The 19,919-nt window shown below is 49.8% G+C and overlaps 1 protein-coding gene across 9 annotated transcripts in view; it reads right to left on the reverse strand.

Moving 5' to 3' along the window:
• LOC140387046 (uncharacterized) overlaps positions 1–19,919 on the reverse strand; it is a 262,462-nt gene that overhangs the window by 163,078 nt on the left and 79,465 nt on the right. For 8 of the 9 annotated variants that reach the window (XM_072470055.1, XM_072470052.1, XM_072470056.1 and 5 more), the window contains one exon: positions 8,451–8,677. In XM_072470055.1, the coding sequence (XP_072326156.1) occupies positions 8,451–8,677 (227 nt within the window). The remainder of the gene's footprint in view (positions 1–8,450; positions 8,678–19,919) is intronic. The other variant, XM_072470051.1, reaches the window with a different exon arrangement.

A 19,919-nucleotide genomic window follows, 5' to 3' on the forward strand; every position in this document is an offset into this window, starting at 1 on the left:
CTGCAACAACCCTCAACACTATTTACAACTCCACTAACCTTCATGTCATCGGCAAACTTACTAACCCACCCTTCCACTTCCTCATCCAAGTCATTTATAAAAACCACAAAGAGCAGAGGTCGCAGAACAGATCCTTGCGGGACACCACTGGTCGCCGACCTCCAGGCGGAATACTTTCCATCCACTACCACTCGCTATCTTCTTTCGGCCAGCCAATTCTGTATCCAGACAGCCAAATTTCCCTGTATCCCATGCCCCCTAACTTTCTGAATGAGCCTACCATGGGGAACCTTGTCAAATGCCTTCCTGAAATCCATATACATCACACCCACTGCCTGATCTTCATCAATGTGTCTCGTCACATCCTCAAAGAATTCAATGAGGCTTGTGAGGCATGACCTGCCCCTCACAAAGACATGCTGACTATCTTTAATCAAACTATGTTTTTCTAAATAATCATAAATCCTATCTCTCAGAATCCTTTCCAATATTTTGCTCACCACAGACGTAAGACTGATGGGTCTGTAATTCCCAGGGATTTCCCTATTCCCTTTCTTGAATAGGGGAACAACATTCACCTCCCTCCAATCATCCGGTACTACTCCAGTGGAGAGTGAGGACACAAAGATTATCGCCAACGGCACAGCAACCTCCTCCCTCGCTTCCCGTAGTAACCTTGAGTATATCCCGTCAGGCCCAGGGGATTTATCTATCCTGATGCCTTTCAAAATTTCCAGCACATCCTCCTTCTTAATATCAACCTGTTTAAGTCTATTAATCTGGTTCACACTGTTCTCATGGGCAACAAGGTCCCTCTCGCAAGTGAATACTGAAGCCAAGTATTCATTTAGGGCCTGCCCCATCTCTTCAGACTCTAGGCACAAGTTCACTCCACTATCCCTGATTGGCCCTACTTGCACTCTGATCATCCTCTTATTTCTCACATAAGTGTAGAACGCCTTGGGGTTTTCCCTAATCCTTCCCGCCAGGGCTTTTTCATGCCCCCTTCTGGCTCTCCTCAGTCCATTTTTGAGTTCCTTCCTGGCCACCTTGTAACCCTCTAGAGCCGAGTCAGATCCTTGCTTCCTCAACCTTACGTAAACTTCCTTCTTCCTCTTGACTAGAAGCTCCACTTCTCTTGTCATCCAAGGCTCCTTCACCTTACCATTCCTTCCTCGTCTCAGTGGGACAAAACTATCCAGCACTCGCAGCAAGTGCTTCTTAAACAATCCCCACATTACTGTTGTGCATTTCCCTGAGAACATCTGTTCCCAATTTATGCTCCTCAGCTCCTGTCTAATAGCAGCATAATTTCCCCTCCCCCAATTAAATACCTTCCCATACTGTGTGTTCCTATCCCTCTCCATGACTGCGGTAAAGGCCAAGGAGTTGTGGTCACTGTCACCGAAATGCTCTCCCACCGAGACATCTGACACCTGGCCTGGTTTGTTGCCGAGCACCAAGTCCAATATGTCCTCCCCCCCCCTAGTCGGCCTATCTACATATTGAGTCAGGAATCCTTCCTGTACACACCTGACAAAATCTGCTCCATCCAAACCATTTGCACTAAGGAGGTTCCAGTCAATATTAGGGAAGTTGAAGTCACCCATGACAACAACTCTGTTACTTCTGCACTTTTCCAAGATCTGATGCCCAATCTGTTCCTCGCTCTCTCTGCTGCTATTGGGGGGGTCTATAGAAAACTCCCAATAAAGTGACTGCTCCTTTCTTGTTTCTGACTTCCACCCATACTGACTCAGTAGACAAACCCTCCTCAACTACCTCCTTTCCTGCAGCTGTGGTGCACTCCCTAATTAACAGTGCCACTCCCCCTCCTCTTTTTAAAAAAAAATATATTTTATTGAAAAATTTTTCTAAACAACATTTTTCCCTCTTACAAAGCAAACAAAACAATAACAAAGCAGAAATTTTTAACAATACACAGGTAACAAAACCCCATTATCCATTGACCTAAACTAACCCCCTCCCCCTCCCCTTCCCCCTGGGCTGCTGCTGCTGGTCATCTATCTCCCCTCTAACGTTCCCCTAGGTAGTCGAGAAATGGCTGCCACCGCCTGGTGAACCCTTGAGCCGATCCTCTCAGGGCAAACTTTATCTGCTCCAGTTTAATAAACCCCGCCATATCATTTACCCAGGTCTCCAGTCCGGGGGGTTTCGCCTCCTTCCACATGAGTAGGATCCTGCGCCGGGCTACTAGAGACGCAAAGGCCACGACATCGGCCTCTTTCGCCTCCTGCACTCCCGGCTCTTCCGCAACTCCAAATAGAGCTAACCCCCAGCCTGGTTTGACCCGGGCCTTCACCACTTGCGAACTCACTCCCGTCACTCCCTTCCAATACCCTTCCAGTGCCGGGCACGCCCAAAACATATGTGCGTGGTTTGCCGGGCTCCCGCCACACCTCCCGCATTTGTCCTCCACTCCAAAGAACCTGCTCAATCTTGCCCCCGTTATGTGTGCTCTATGTAGCACCTTAAATTGAATCAGGCTAAGCCTGGCGCATGAGGAAGAGGAATTTACCCTGCTTAGGGCATCCGCCCACATACCCTCCTCTATCTCCTCCCCTAATTCTTCTTCCCACTTTCCCTTTAGTTCACCCACCGACTCCTCCCCCTCTTCCCTCATCTCTTTGCCACCTTGCCCTCTCCGACCCACACCCCTGAAAGCACCCTGTCCTGTATCCCCTGTGTCGGGAGCAACGGAAATTCCCTCACCTGTTGTCTAGTAAATGCCCTCACCTGCATATATCTCAAAAAATTTCCCCGGGGCAACTTATACTTTTCCTCCAATGCTCCCAAACTCGCAAAAGTCCCATCTATAAATAAATCTCCCACCTTCCTAATTCCCGACTGGTACCAGCTCTGAAATCCTCCATCCATTCTTCCTGGGGCGAACCTATGGTTGTTCCTGATAGAGGACCCCACCAGGGCTCCCCGCACCCCTCACTGTCGCCTCCACTGTTCCCATATGTTCAGTGTTGCCGCCACCACCGGGTTCGTGGTATACTTTTTAGGTGAGAACGGTAGCGGCGCCGTCACCAGCGCCTCTAAACTCGTCCCTTTACAGGACTTTCTCTCCAGTCTTTTCCACGCCGCTCCCTCACCCTCCATCATCCATCTACGTATCATTGCCACATTGGCGGCCCAATAGTAATCACCCAAGTTCGGTAGTGCCAGTCCTCCTCTGTCCCTACTACGCTGAAGGAACCCCCTTCTTACTCTCGGAACTTTCCCTGCCCACACGAAGCTCATGATGCTCCTATCTATTTTATTAAAAAAGGTCCTGGTGATTAATATAGGGAGACATTGAAATACAAATAAGAACCTCGGGCGGACCATCATCTTAATTGCCTGCACCCTGCCTGCCAGCGACAGAGGCTGCAGTCCTCCTCCATTTGTTCTACCAGCCGTGTCAGATTAAGTCTGTGCAAGGTTCCCCAGCTCCTAGCGATCTGAATCCCCAGGTATTGGAAGTTTCTTTCCACTTTCCTTAACGGTAAGCCTTCTATCTCTCTACTCTGGTCCCCTGGTTGTCTCACAAATAATTCACTCTTCCCCATGTTTAGCCTATACCCTGAGAATTCCCCGAACCTCCTCAAAATTCTCATAACCTCTATCATCCCCCCCGCTGGGTCCGACACGTATAACAATAGGTCATCTGCGTATAACGAGACTCGGTGTTCTTCTCCCCCTCTAATCACCCCTCTCCATTTCCTGGAGTCTCTCAACGCCATGGCCAGAGGTTCAATTGCCAACGCAAACAACAATGGAGACAGCGGGCATCCCTGCCTTGTTCCCCTATATAATCGGAAATACTCCGATCTATGTCGACCTGTAACTACGCTTGCCGTTGGTGCCCCATAAAGAAGTCTAACCCAGCTAATAAACCCGTTCCCAAACCCAAACCTCCTTAACACTTCCCATAAATACTCCCACTCCACCCTATCAAATGCCTTCTCTGCGTCCATTGCCGCCACTATCTCTGCCTCCCCCTCCACTGTGGGCATCATTATCACCCCTAATAGTCGTCGCACGTTAACATTCAAATGTCTCCCTTTTACGAACCCTGTCTGGTCTTCGTGCACCACCCCCGGGACACAGTCCTCTATCCTCGATGCCAGTACCTTTGCCAGCAATTTGGCGTCCACGTTCAATCGTGAAATAGGTCTATAGGACCCGCACTGCAACGGATCTTTGTCCCTCTTCAAAATTAGCGATATCGTCGCCTCCGACATCATCGGGGGTAGAGTCCCCCCTTCCCTGGCCTCATTGAACGTCCTCGCCATTAACGGGGCGAACAAGTCCACATATTTTCTGTAATATTCCACCGGGAACCCGTCTGGCCCCGGGGCCTTCCCTGCTTGCATGCTTCCCAGTCCCTTAATAACCTCGTCCACCTTAATCGGTGCCCCCAGGCCTGCCACCTCCTGCTCCTCCACTTCCGGGAACCTCAATTGGCCCAGGAACTGCCTCATCCCCTCATCTCCCTCTGGGGGTTGAGACCTATACAGTTCCTCATAGAAGGTCTTGAACACCTCATTTATCTTTCCTGCTCTTCGCACCGTGTCTCCCCTTTCGTCTCTAATTCCTCCTATCTCCCTCGCTGCTGCCCTCTTTCGCAATTGGTGCGCCAACAGGCGACTAGCCTTTTCCCCATATTCATACCTCCTCCCCTGTGCCTTCCTCCACAGTATCTCCGCCTTTCTGGTGGTCAGAAGGTCAAACTCCATCTGGAGTCGTCTCCTCTCCCTGTACAACTCCTCCTCCGGGGTCTCTGCAAATTCCCTGTCCACCCTTAAAATCTCCCCCAGTAATCTTTCCCTTTCCTTGACCTCTGTTTTCCTTTTGTGGGCCCCAATTGAGATCAGCTCTCCTCTGACCACCGCTTTTAATGCTTCCCAGACCACTCCCACAGGGACCTCGCCGTCGTCATTGACCTCCAGGTATCTCTCAATACACCCCCGCACTCTTGCACACACTCCCTCATCCGCCATCAGTCCCACATCTAATCGCCAGAGTGTTCTCTGTTCCCTGTCCTCACCTACTTCCAGGTCCACCCAATGTGGGGCATGATCCGAAACTGCTATGGCTGAGTACTCAGCTTCTTCCACCCTAGAGATCAGCGACTTTCCCAAAACAAAAAAATCTATCCGGGAGTACACTTTATGGACATGGGACATGGTTTCTTGGAGCATAGCCACGTCTGCCCTTAGTCCTTTCAAATGCGCGAGCGCTCGGGCCCTTTTTATCGGTCCGTTCAGGCCTCTCACGTTCCACGTGATCAGCCTCACTAGGGGGCTACCTGCCCCCCTCCCGTGTCGACTAGCCATTACCTTCTCTAGGCCAGTCCCATATCCCGCCTCCGCGCTCCCGCTCGCTCCCCCAGCCTCGCACACCATCCCCGCTCACCCACTCTTTAGCCATTTCCTTTTGGATTTCCGCAGCAGCAACCCAGTTGTCCCCCCCCCCGCTAGATCCCTATCTAGCTTGATTGCTCCCCCCATACCACTTCCGTAAGTCAGCTGACTTCAACTGACCCCGGCTACTCCTGCTCACTCCTCGACCCCCCCCGTGTGGGGGAACTCCCATCCGCCTTGCGCCTGTCTTCCCACCTTATTCTTTCTGGCGCGGGAACATCCCTTTACCTGACCCGCCTCTTATGGCGCAGCTCCCTTTCCCCTCCCCCTCCCATTCCCCATTCTCCGACTATGTCCCGTCTTTCCCCCCTCACCGGTGCCCACATTTCCCCAATGTCTCCCCCCTTCCCTGTTTCAATTAACTTCCACCATAACATTAACAAAAACAATAACAATAACAATTCCCTGCAGCATCAGTCCCTCAGTTCCGGTCCAATTTCTCTTCTTTGATGAAGGACCATGCTTCCTCCGCCGTCTCGAAATAATAGTGTCTCTCCTGATACGTGACCCATAGTCTTGCCGGCTGCAGCATCCCAAACTTCACCTTCCTTTTATGCAACACCTCTTTGGCTCGGTTGAAGCTCGCCCTCCTTCTCGCCACCTCCGCACTCCAATCCTGGTATATCCGTACCACAGCATTCTCCCATCTGCTACTCCGCACCTTTTTAGCCCATCTCAGGACCTCTTCTCTGTCCTTAAGGCGGTAAAATCGCACGATTATCGCCCTCGGTGGTTCTCCCGCTTTTGGTCTTCTCGCCGGAATCCGATTTGCCCACTCCACCTCCATGGGGCCCGCAGGGGCCTCAGCACCCATCAGTGAGCTCAGCATCTTACTCGCGTACGCTCCACAGTCCACTCCTTCCACACCCTCAGGGAGACCTAGTATCCTAAGGTTCTTCCTTCGCGCTCCGTTTTCTAGGGCCTCAATCCTTTCCGCACACTTTTTATGAAGTGCCTCGTGCGTCTGAGTCTTAACCGCCAGGCCCAGGATCTCGTCCTCAACATCTGTCACCTTCTGCTCCACCACGCGGAGCTCAGTCTCCTGGGTCTTTAATGTCTCCTTGAGCCCCTCAATTGCCTGTAGCATCAGGGTCAGTACCTCCCTCTTCAGCAGCTCCACGCACCGTCTCACGATTTCGTCCTGCTCAGGCCCCCATGCCGCCTGCGCTTTCTCCGCCGCCATTTTGTTTTTCTCTCCCTCTGACCTTTTGGTCGATGATTCCTCCGGCTGCAGCCGCCGATTTTTTCCTTCTTCATTCGGGGGGGACTCCCTTCCCACACACCCCACACCGGGTCGCGTAGTCGAAAAATTCCCCTTTGGGGCTCTTAAAAGAGCCCGAAGGTCCATCGGAGCTGGAGCCGCCGAAACGTGCGGCTAGCTCGGCATCACCGCAACCGGAAGTTCCTCCCCCTCCTCTTTTACCTCCCTACCTATTCTTCTTAAAACATCTAAATCCCGTAACATCTAACAACCATTCCTGCCCCTGTGAAATCCATGTCTCCGTAATAGCCACAACATCGTAGTTCCAAGTACTGATCCATGCTCTAAGCTTATCTCCCTTATTCCTGACACTCCTTGCATTGAAACAGACACACTTTAACCCGTTCCACTGAGTACAACTTTGCCCTATCAACTGTCTATCCTTCCTCACAGACTTGCTGGAAACTATTTCTGCCTGTTCTACAGCTACCCTATCCTCTGATCCATAACTCTGGTTCCCATCCCTCTGCCAAACTAGTTTAAACCCTCCCGAAGAGCTCTAGCAAACCTCCCACTCAGGATATTGGTGCCCCTCCAGTTTAGGTGCAATCCGTCCTTCATGCACAGGTTCCACCTTCCCCCGAAGATATCCCAATGATCCACATATCTGAAGCCTTCCCTCTTGCACCAGCCCTGTAGCCACGTGTTCAGCTGCACTCACTCTCTGTTCCTTGCCTCACTTGCACGTGGCACCGGTAGCAATCCTGAGATCACTACTCTGCTTGTCCTGCTCTTTAGCTTCCAACCTAACTCTCTAAAATCACTTTTGAGATCCTCATCCCTTTTCTTAGCTATGTCGTTGGTGCCTATGTGCACCACGACTTCTGGTTGCTCCCCCTCCCCCTTAAGAATCCTGTAGACTCGATCCGAGACATCCCTGGCATTGGCACCCGGGAGGCAACATATCTTCCGGGAGTCTCGCTCGCGACCACAGAATCTCCTATCTATTCTCCTAACCATTGAATCTCCTATCACTATTGCTTTTCTATTCTCCCCCTTTCCCTTCTGAGCCACAGGGCCAGACTCAGTGCCAGAGACCTGGCCGCCAGGGCCTTCCCCCGGTAGGTCATCCCCCCCCAACAGCATCCAAAACGGTATACTTGTTCTGAAGGGGAACGGCCACGAGGGATCCCTGCACTGTCTGCCCGTTCGTTTTCTTTCCCCTGACTGTAACCCAGCTACTCTTGTCCTGTACCTTGGGTGTGGCTACCTCTCTGTAACTCTTCTCTATCACCCCCTCTGCCTCCCGGATGATCTGAAGTTCATCCAGCTCCAGCTCCAGTTCCCTAACACGATCTCTGAGGAGCTGGAGTTGGGTGTACTTCTCGCAGGTATAGTCAGCGGCGACACAGGTGGTATCCCTCACCACCCACATCCTACAGGAGGAGCATGCAACTGCCCTAGCCTCCATCCCCTCTTACCTTACAGAATATAGCTGCCCTGTGGACCAACTGGAACTCCGACTCTGCTCCCAGTCAGCTGCACTCTCTGCAAACTCCCGGCTCCCTTTACGCTCTTTGAGGAAATGTATGAAATGAAATGAAAGGAGCACCTTACTCCCTCCTCACCTGACTCCCTCAGTCACCAAACACTCACTATAGCACTCAAATGCACCCAAATTCAGCACTCAGTGCAAACAAAGTCTACAATCTTCCTAAGCAAAGATGTCATAATTGGTTTTACTTACTTTCAGCATTAAAGATGTCTTATTCTAATTTGAATTTATAAATTGATTTTTTTTCTCTTCAACATACCTGGTTAGCCTGGACCTTCGAGTACCGTTCCCACCACTCCATCAATGTTAAATATTCTTCAACCAAAAGGGTGCTCAGCAAACTGAGTGTTGTGTTTCGAGGAGTAGTTGCTATGGAGACCTGCACCAGTGGAACCAACAGCAAATAGTTTGTGTCTGAAAGACAGCCGTGGGAGGGTTGAATCTTCTGATAGTAAGATAGGACATTCCTCATTGCCTTGGCTGCATCTGTAAGCACATTGATGAGTCTGTAACAAATATGGAGGGACGTACATGCGACTAACCAAAAATAAACTATTTGAGGATTAATGGCTGGCAAAATCCTGAGTGCTTTAAAAACAATGTTGATGCAGTCACAAGCCACCTTTAACATTAACAGGCTTCACAGGATTGTAATCAACACACATTTTAATCAACACAAGGAAAGAGGTAGCAAGTAGGGGTTGGAGAGGGAATTTCAAAGCTTAGGGCCAAGGCACAGCTAGTAATGGGAAGGCAAAGAAAATATGGGATGCACCAGTTCCTCTTCCTTCGAGGGTCCAGAGGCTTCTGGCAAGATTGTCTACCTTTTCTGTAGATTCAGGATCATTTCAAGTTTACAACAAAGATGTGCCAGGCACCAACTGGTTTTAGAACAATAAAGCAGTTCTTTTAGCAAAAGGGAAAGAGATGGAATGTGTTCCTTCTCCTTCCAGGTCTAATCACTTCTGCCCAGCTCTCTCAGAAAGCATCACTCAGGATCCAATCGCTGACTGTTGTAAGGCAGAACACTATCCCATGAAAACTCACCGGTTGGGTTGAACCAACGTCCTCCAAAGCTGGTTCCCAAGAATCACTCAGTGCCAACGAGTCTGTTTCTCCTTTCCAAAACAAGACCTGGGAGCAGAATGTCTTGACAAGCAGACTGCTTCAGCTCGAGTCCTTTGCTTAAAGGCACATTCTGATTATGGGTCCACAGACCAAAAATAATAAAAGAAAAGAAAATGGGAACAAAGGAAATGAACAGGGAGGTCTCTTAAAAGTAATTTTTGAAGTATTTACGGGGCGGCACGATGGCACAGTGGTTAGCACTGCTGCCTCACAGCTCCAGGGAACTGGGTTCAATTCCGGTCTCGGGTGACAGTCTGTGTGGAGTTCGCACTTGAAAAATGAAAATCGCTTATTCTCACAAGTAGGCTTCAAATTAAGTTACTGTGAAAAGCACCGAGTCGCCACATTCCAGCGCCTGTTCGGGGAGGATGTTACGGGAATCGAACCGTGCTGCTGGCCTGCCTTGGTCTGCTTTCAAAGCCAGCGATTTAGCCCAGTGCTTTCTCCCCGTGTCTGAGTGGGTTTCCTCCAGGTGCTCCGGTTTCCTCCCAGTCCAAAGATGAGCAGGTTAGATGGATTAGCCATGATGATTAGCCATGATCAATTATCCCTTAGTGTCCAAAAAAGTTTAGAGGTTAGGTTGGTTACTGGGTTAAGGAGATAGGGTGGGGGTCTGACCCTAGATAGAGTACCCTGTGCAGACTCAATGGGCTGAATGGCAGACTCAATGGGCTGAATGGCCTCCTTCTGCACTGCAGTGATTCTATGATTCTATTTCATTGCGACTGTTGTATCGTAGGAAACAGTAGCCTACCAATAATGCACCGGTTACCATTGACCAGAAACTGAACTGGACTAATCATATAAATACTATGGCTACAAAAGCAGGTCAGAGGCTAGGCAGCTAATTCACCTGCTGACTTTGCAAAGCCTGTCCAACATCTACAAGGCACAAATCAGGGGCTAGATTCTCCAGTTGCCAACGCCGGAAACGCGTTCGGCGATCAGCCGGAGAATCACAGTTCCCGACCAAATCGGGGCGGCGCCACTTTCGTGATGCTCCTGCCCTCTGAAGCGAGAGTACGCCCCGGTTTCTTCGAGGACCACCAAAGGATTACGGGTTGGTTCAGGGAGGACAAGGGATACCCACTGAGGTCCTGGCTCATGGCGCCGGTGTGGAGGCCTGAGACCAAGGCAGAGGCCCGTTATAATGAGTCCACATTGCCACCTGTGCTGTTGTTGAGCATTGTGCTGCTGAAAATGTGGTTCTGATGCCTTGGTGCACTGGCGGTTACTTGCAGTGCACACCTCGGAGGGTCTCTCGCTTTGTCGTGGTCTGCTGTGTCCTCCACAATCTGGCACAGCAGCGGGAAGGAGGAGCAGGAGGAGGTGGAGGGTCATGTGGTCTCATCTGAGGAAGAGGGTGAGGCAGTCCAGGAGATCGGGAGGGCGGACCTGAGGAGGGTGAGGCAGTCCAGGAAGATGGAGGACAGGCGGCAGCAAGAGTGCGGCATGCCAGGAAAGCCCTCATCATCTCCAGCTTCTCCAAGGATGAGACTGTGTCCATCAGCTCAATTCCCCACCCCCTCCCCACAGTCCCATCCCCTCCAATCAGCCCCCCATTTTCCTGTATCCCCACCCATTCCCCTCCCACTCCTTCTTCTACACATACTCATTCCCCACTACTCCCCTTCCCCACATATGGCCACCCTGTTCCCCCCTCTCAGGGTCTGTGTAACACCACTCCAGGGTGATGGGCCTATGTCGGCACTATCAGCAGGTCAACATACAAGCAAGGCAGGAGAGTGATGCTAACTCGCTGCAAAGGCCTGACTCCTGTCTCCAGATGGCAGCAGAGCGGAGCTGCTGATTGGCTGTTGTGGGTAAAATTTGCATCAGTGCATTACGGTCATTGTATCCAGAACGTGTACCTGATCAAAACACGCTTCATGTTCAAGTGAAGGCAAGCATCCCGCAGAGAGCTGCAGAGCAGAGCTGCTGATTGGCTGTTGTGGGGAGAATTTGCATCAGTGTATTGCGGTCACTGTATCTAGAAGGTGGTTTGTGGAGGAGCTGTTGTCAAGTGACAGTGGTTGCTGAGTGAGTGCTTGCTGAGAAGGGGAGTACATTTTTAAAAAAACTTACTGTTGGGAGTTTCCAGCTGAATCCGGTCGGAGTGAGGACAGAGTGACTGCTGGGTAAGTAGTAAATATTTAAATTGTTTGCGCGGGCCAATAACAGCTGATTGTTGTTCTTGTGCGGGGCGCAGTTGTTGCTGGTTAAGTGTTTTATTTTTACCTGTATTTAAGTTGGGCGGTTCCTAAACCCTAGGCACTACACTTGTAGTGTCCCCCACCCTTCCACCTCCTCTAACCTAAGGGGTAGAGTGAATAACAGGTAAGCTCTTTCTTTCTTTTTCTTGTTTTATCTAGAGGGGATGACAGGGAAGGCAGTGCAATGTTCCTCCTGCAGAATGTTTGAGGTGAGGGACGCCGTCAATGTCCCTGCTGATTTCACCTGTGGGAAGTGCACCCATCTCCAGCTCCTCAGAAACTGCATTAGGGAGCAGGAGCTGGATGAACTTCGGATCATTCGGGAGGCAGAGGTGGTCATAAATAGTAGCTTCAGGGATGTAGTTACTCTGAAGAATCAAAATAGATGGGTGACGGTGAGAGGGGCTGGGAGGAAGCAGTCAGTGCAGGGATCCTCTGTGATCGTTCCCCTCAGTAACAAGTATACCACTTTGGATACTGATGAGGGGGACGACCTACCAGGGGTAAGCCATGGTGAACGGATCTCCAGCACTGAGTCCATCCCTGTTGCTCAGAAGGGAAGGAGGGAGAGCAGGAGAGCGATAGTTATTGGGGACTTGGTTTTTAGAGGGACAGATAGACGGTTCTGTGGCAACGAAAGAGACTCACGGATGGTATGTTGCCTACTGGGTGCCAGGGTCCGTGATGTCTCGGACCGTGTTTTCAGAATCCTTAAGGGGGAGGGGGAACAGTCACAAGTCGTGGTACACATCGGTACCAACGACATAGGGAAGAGAAGGGACGGGGATTTAAAACAGGAATTTAGGGAGCTAGGGTGGAAGCTGAGAGCCAGGACAAACCATGTTGTCATCTCTGGTTTGTTGCCGGTGCCATGTGCTAGCGAGGTGAGGAACAGGGAGAGAGTGCAGAGAAACATGTGGCTGCAGGGATGGTGTAGGAGGGAGGGTTTCAGTTACGTGGATAATTGGAGCACCTGAACCAGGGGGGCACCAATATCCTGGGAGGTAAATTTGCTACGGCTCTTCGGGGGGAGGGGGGGGGGGTTTAAACTAATTTGTCAGGAGGATGGGAAAATGAGCTGTAGTCCAGAAGCCAGTGTTGAGAGTAGTGAGGTACTGAGGAGGGTATCAAGGTCACAGGAGCGTACTGGCAGACAGAAAGGTGGGTTGAAGTGTGTCTACTTCAATGCAAGGAGCATCCGGAATAAGGTAGGTGAACTTGGAGCGTGGATTGGTACTTGGGATTACGATGTTGTGGCCATTACGGAGACATGGTTAGAACAGGGACAGGAATGGCTGTCAGAAGTTCCGGGGTATAGATGTTTCAGTAAGAGTAGGGAAGGTGGTAAAAGAGGTGGAGGGGTAGCATTGTTAATCAAGGATAGTTTAACGGCTGCAGAAAGGCAATTCAAAGGGGATCTGCCAACTGAGGTAATATGGGCCGAAGTTAGAAATAGGAAAGGAGCGATCACATTGTTAGGGGTTTTCTATCAGGGTAGTTGTCATGGGTGACTTTAACTTTCCAAATATTGATTGGAACCTCTATAGGTTGTTGCTAACTTTTGGTTGGGTCAATTGGCTCTGTTTTATAACCTTTGCTCTAGAGTCGCCTGGTATCTTTATGATACCGCCACGAGGTTCAAGTTCAAGTAATGATCAATAACTCAACACACCAATTAGTAAGATTCAAATCAAAACACATTTATTATGCACAGTAAATCGCTACTCATGCATAAACTCTACTTTCTAGGCTACTTCTATAACTAACAGGCCTATACTTAGCTTCGGACTGGCCCACCAGGTCAGGGGAACAAATGGCCTTTCGTTCAGGTCCTGAGTCTGCGGGATTCAAAAGCTGGTATGGACTGGTAGCTAGGAGCGCCTATCTCGTAGCGAGCGTTGACTTGAGACTTACTTGCTTGGAGGCAACAAGACAGGTCACTGTCAAGGGTTGGTTCAAGTTGCTGAGTGACCCTGCCAAAGAAGGACGATTTGAACTTGGGGCCTTTACTTTATAGTCTCCAGGGGCTTCCCGCCCTTAGTGGCGGACCCCCGTACCTGGTTCCAAGTGATTGGACTACTTTCCGATCACTTGGACGATTTCTCCAATGCTGGAGCGGTTCCCAGATCACTGGGCGGTCCCTAAATGTCCGTTGGCCTTCCTTTGTCATGGCTCCTGCTGGCGCCGAGAAGTCTGGCTTGGCTTTGTTTACCTTAACAGTTGCCATTGTGCCTTGGGATCGCACATTACTATGTAGGTGGCTGCTGCATTACTATGTAGATGACTGCTGGTTTCAGTGCTGTCTGGTTCCTTACAGGTTTCAATATACATGATTTCTGTATTTGCTAATCTTTGCCTGTGTTGGCTGAATTTCCCTTAGCCTTTGTGGTTCTCCATTTTAAATTGGGAAGTGGCCAACTCAGGTGGCTACACTCCCTCCTTGTGATCCTAACGCGAAGCGTGAAGGATCACATAACTGCATTGTCTTCATTCCCTGACCCTGCGAGCACTCTTCTGTGGCCTCTACACTGACCATAACTATGCAAGAAAATTTTAACTAACATTCTAAGTAGCGCTATATCAAAACAGGGACATGCACTACAAAATAAGAAAAACGGTTCCTCTAACTGTCCTCACTACACTCACTCAAACATTCAATCATACTAACTTTCTTACTGATACAAACAAAATCATAGCAGCGTTATTCACATTTTTCCTGGCTTAGCAGTCAAGCTCAGGATTGTACAATCGCTCATAAAACACATTTCTTTATTCACAAAAGGAACGCAAACGAATGTCCTTTATTAGAGGTCGCGGGGGTCGGGGGTCTGGTCATAACCGAAAATAGGGGATCGTATCCTATATACCGGGGTGCAAGCGCAGTAGGCTCTCCTTCTCCATTTCCCCATGCGGATAGTCTGCACGATGCTGCAGAGTATCGCCAATACTAGTAGGGATTCTATTAAGTAGGACAGGGAGTACCAGGTTATAAACCTGTCACACCAAGATGGTGTGGTGTTGCTTGTGACTGGGCTCTGGGTGCTATGGGGGAGTGAATCATTAACGGATGGGGGGAGGGGGGGGGGGAGGTTGGGGTCAGGGGGTTTGCGTTTGCGTGCAACCAAATGTTCATTAGGGTGATGAGCAACATGGAGGATGTCCTCATGGTTCTTCTTTCTCTTCTCTTCTCTTCAAAGAACAAAGAACAAAGAAATGTACAGCACAGGAACAGGCCCTTCGGCCCTCCAAGCCCGTGCCGACCATACTGCCCGACTAAACTACAATCTTCTACACTTCCTGGGTCCGTATCCTTCTATTCCCATCCTATTCATATATTTGTCAAGATGCCCCTTAAATGTCCCTATCGTCCCTGCTTCCACTACCTCCTCCGGTAGTGAGTTCCAGGCACCCACTACCCTCTGCGTAAAAAACTTGCCTCGTACATCTACTCTAAACCTTGCCCCTCTCACCTTAAACCTATGCCCCCTAGTAATTGACCCCTCTACCCTGGGGAAAAGCCTCTGACTATCCACTCTGTCTATGCCCCTCATAATTTTGTATACCTCTATCAGGTCGCCCCTCAACCTCCTTCGTTCCAGTGAGAACAAACCGAGTTTATTCAATCGCTTTGTTTTGTCTCTTTTCCTGGAGCTTCTGGGGTTCTGTGGGATCAAGCATAGTGTCTGTTACTATCTTGGTTTAATATCTCGTCTGTTAGTATGTCCGTCCTTCAGTGCGAATTCTCCCTTTACAATTTGTCACCATGTGTGGCTCCCTCATTTTAAAAAAAACCCGAATATTCAAACACTTAAAAATACTGAAACAGTGCGAGCCGTCTCGCAGGCTGCGCGATTTACCATCCAAATGTTTGAGGATGTAAATAGCATAGGGATGGCAACCTAAGGGTCGCCTGAAAACAAAACAAAACTTTTTGAACCAAAAGTGTCGAAATGAGGTGCGTATGGGCCGCGACGGGTAAGAATTGGATGGAATCCCCGGGTAGGACGGCGACCAATGCCGTGTGTTCTCTACCCAAGGGGGGTCCTCAGGCAGGGCGGAGACCAATGCCGTTTCTCCACTGCCTGAGCAACCGACAAGAACGGGCAAGAAATGTAGTCATTGTGGGGGGGTTGCCGTAAAGGTTCTTCCTTCGAACCAGAAGATCAGTTCTGAACGGGGGTCTGGCAAGCTCCCAGCGGTTTCGGCCGATGAGTGTGCTGGCAAGTTCTCAAAGGTTTCTGCAGACAAATAAGGCATGGGGCCGTGGAAAAAATTTCCGATCTGACAAAACAACATTTAACAATAACAGTAACAAACAACATTAAACAAACATGCTGCAGGTTTCATCAGAAAGGTCATCGTAAATCACATTTGGACTGGGGTGTAACTAGCATATGGAGGCAGTGTAGTGTGGCCGAAGAAGAGAGGAAGGAGGAGTGAAATAAAAATGAAGTGGCCTTGCTGAGGTGTCCCTGCCAGGAGAAGTGGTGGGTAAGCGCTCACAGTTTGTATGGGGCAGCTGGAACATTGTAGCTGCTGTGGGTGGTGTTCTCTTTCATATCTGGGGGCTAGTCTAGCTGGTGGGAGTCTCCTGCAATCTCGGGCGAAGTGTCCTGACTGCCCACAGTTGTAACATGACCCCTGGGGCACATAAGGTGGAGCAGGTTCTCTGGTGCATTGTTCCCTTGGGTATGGTTCCCTGGGTGGGGGGTTGGGGCTGTTGGTGTCTTTGCGGTTTCGGGGGGCATTTGTGGGCTGATTCCGTTGCTGTTTCAGGGGGGCTTGACATTCTCGTGCGTAATGTCCTAATTGTCCGCAATTGTAACATTCCTGTGGTTTCTGTGGGGGGCTGTTCCTTCCTTCGTTTACCCATGCGGGGTTCTGCTGCGTCTTAACTGTGTAGCTATCTACCTCTGCCTGCTGTTCTTCGGGTTTCTTAATTACGGGTTTGTTTTGGACAGATTGCTCCCAGGTGCGGGACAATCGTTTTAAAACCCATTTCTCATTGTGGGCTTCCTCTGAGGGATCATAATTCGTACAGGCTTTTTGTCCTGCCGCTGTGCCATGGGGGATAAGGGTGCGGGTCCATTTGGCCATATCGTCTTGGGACAAAGGGGCGCATTCTAAATTTCCAAAAACTGCTGTGAAATGAATCCACAGGCGTCCAGCAAACGCTGTGGGGTGTTCTGTCTTTTCCTGCCTGCACTTATTCAGGCCTTCTACGGGGTCACCTCTGTTGTAGCTGATCGCGTCTAGTATGCATTTCTGCAAGGGTGCCTCCTCCTACATTCTGTGGGTCGGGAAGGGCTGCTACGACCGAAGGGTCTAAACTCAAAACGGTGAGCTTTACTTGCTCTCGCTCATCCAGGCCGTACATGGTAGCCTGCTGTTTTACTCTGGCAAAGAAGTGGTGGGGGTCTGATGTGGGGAGGAACGGTTTGATTTTATCGCACGCGTCCCGTAATTGGGTCACTGTTAAGGGGGTGGTGTACAGAAATTCTGTGTCGTCCGATGTGGCTGTGCAGTGGGTGGTGACTGGGTTCACTGGAGCCTGAACTATCTGCTCTGTGGGGGGTTGAGGCTCTTTTCTCTTCTGGGGCTTTCCCTGCACACATGGTCCCTGAACATATCTCTGCGTTGTCTCACTCAATTCTTCCCAATCAGGGCCGTCTTCCTCATCTAACTGTGATCCAAAGGTTTCCTGGAATCCTTTTTGAACTGAAAGCAGAGATTGCAGTTCTGCAAACTGCTTCCGGCACTTTGCGTGGTCTAATGAGCTTTGTCTTTGCTCCGTGGTGGTAGTATGGAGTGCTCTTAATGCTGCCTTCAGGTCGCTACACTGCCTTTGCAATGCCTCTACCTGCTTCTCTGTTTCCTCTCGTACCAGGACTGCACGTTGCGTGTCCTGATAGGCCTTTTCGTACTGGGATTGGAAGCTGCTTTAATGCGCCAGACAAGACTGGTGTGCCCACTTGGCATCATCCACCTTTCCGTCCTTTGCTGCTAACTTCCTTCTTAATTCTACGTTTTCTTTCTTCATCTCGCTCACATCGACCTTGCTCATTTGATGTGCCTCCTCTATCTCTCTACAGAACGTCCGAACGACCTCCTCTGTGCCTCGCAATTGTACCAAACAGGACACGATTGCCATCGGCTTGCGAGCTTTTCCCAAGCTTTTCTTATGGATTTCGCTCAGGTTCTCCCACCAAGTATATCCGATATTCCCGGGACCTGTTTCCTCATTTTCACAGAATTCGCTCCAAAGGGGCCATCCTTTCCCTTTGAGGTACGTTTACATACATAGATTACATAGAATATACAGTGCAGAAGGAGGCCATTCGGCCCATCGAGTCTGCACCGACCCACATTAATCCCTCACTTCCACCTTATCCCCGCAACCCAATAACCCCTCCCAACCCTTATGGACACGACGGGTAATTTTAGCATGGCCAATCCACCTAACCTGCACGTCTTTGGACTGTGGGAGGAAACCGGAGCACCCGGAGGAAACCCACGCACACACGGGGAGGATGTGCAGACTCCGCACAGACAGTGACCCAAGCCGGAATCGAACCTGGGACCCTGGCGCTGTGAAGCCACAGTGCTAATCACTTGTGCTACCGTGCTGATTTCTGATTTCCTCTTCTGTTGCTCTTTTTAACCTTAGTCTATTTGCTCTGTTTACGTCACCTTTGCTCATGAGTCGCCAGGTATCTTTATGATACCGCCACGTGGTTCAAGTTCTGGTTCAGGTTATGATTAATAACACAGCACACCGCTTAGTAAGGATTAAAACAACGGTCATTTATTATATACAACAAGCAATATTAATACCCTAATACTACTTTCTATATAATAAACCTATCACTACTGGCCAATACTTAACTTAGGAAGAGCCCACCAGGTCATGGAAACGAATGGCTTGTCCAATCAGATCTGGCCCGCGGGATTCAAAAGGCTGCTACAGGTCGGTGGCTAGGTGTCTCTACCGGATAGCGATCGTTGGATTCAAACTTACAGTTGCCGGTGGCTGGTCATGCGAAGGTCTCGAGCAGGCAAAGATGAGAGAGAGCGATCTGAACTTGGACCCTCACTTTTATAGGGCCCAGGGGCTTCCCGCCTCCCGGGGCAGCCCTTGACCCTGAGTCCGAAGTGATTGGATCTGTCCCCAATTTCTGGGGTCGATGTGTCCAATGGTGAGGCGATTCCTCGATCGGGGGGTGGTCGCTCACCTGTCATTGTTTCGGCCACTGCCGGCGCCGACAGGTCTGGCCCGGTATTCAATTGCTAATATGTTGCAATTGTTCCCGGGGATAGCCGATTTAACTGTGGATGGCTGAATAGATGGGCTGCAACCAGTCCTGAATGCAACTGCGAATACCTGGGTTGATGGGCTGTTGATAGCCCTGCTTCCCAGAGCCGAATATGCAAAACTGTCTGCAGCTGCCTGCTTGTGTCTTCTTGGCTGCTTTTCCCAGCAGTCTTTCGGGTTAGCCGTTTTAAACTGGGTTTTGGCCAGATTAATCGGAACGCAGCCATTTTACATGGCTACACTTCCCAAACGGGACACTGTCCTACTCTACTGCTGGTCGATGTGACCACAAATTCTTCGGGGTTCATGAGGCGTTGCATTGCCTGCATTGCCATCTTTCCTCTCTGAATACTTCTCTTAAAATTTGGAACAAGGGGTATTAAGGCGGTGCTGTAATTACGGGTACGGCTTTCGCTATTTTCCAGAATACAAACTCTCGACGGTTTACCTTATCGCCCTGTTAGTTACGCATGCATTAACACACTTCCGAATTATGAGGATTCATCAGAACTGCTTGAACAGTTGTGGGTTTTGTTTTCTGTTCCCAATTGGATTTCTAATTCAAATTTTGGGTTCTCCTGGAGTGGTTAAGCCACTTCTAGATCGGGTCCCACCAGAGTCGCCAGTAATATGTTGCTAATTTTTGGTTGGTTCAATTGGCTCTGTTTTATAACCTTTGCTCTAGAGTCGCCAGGTATCTTTATGATACTGTCATGAGGTTCAAGTTCAAGTAATGATCAATAACTCAACACACCAATTAGTAAGATTCAAATCAAAACACATTTATTATACACAGTAAATCACTACTCATGCATAAACTCTACTTTCTAGGCTATTTCTATAACTAACAGGCCTATACTTAGCTTCGGACTGGCCCACCAGGTCAGGGGAACAAATGGCCTTTCGTTCAGGTCCTGAGTCTGCGGGATTCAAAAGCTGGTATGGACTGGTAGCTAGGAGCGCCTATCTTGTAGCGAGTGTTGACTTGAGACTTACTTGCTTGGAGGCAACAAGACAGGTCACTGTCAAGGGTTGGTTCAAGTTGCTGAGTGACCCTGCCAAAGAAGGACGATTT

This window comes from Scyliorhinus torazame, chromosome 12 (genome assembly GCF_047496885.1).
Source record: "Scyliorhinus torazame isolate Kashiwa2021f chromosome 12, sScyTor2.1, whole genome shotgun sequence".
NCBI classification, from domain to species: Eukaryota; Metazoa; Chordata; class Chondrichthyes; order Carcharhiniformes; family Scyliorhinidae; genus Scyliorhinus; species Scyliorhinus torazame.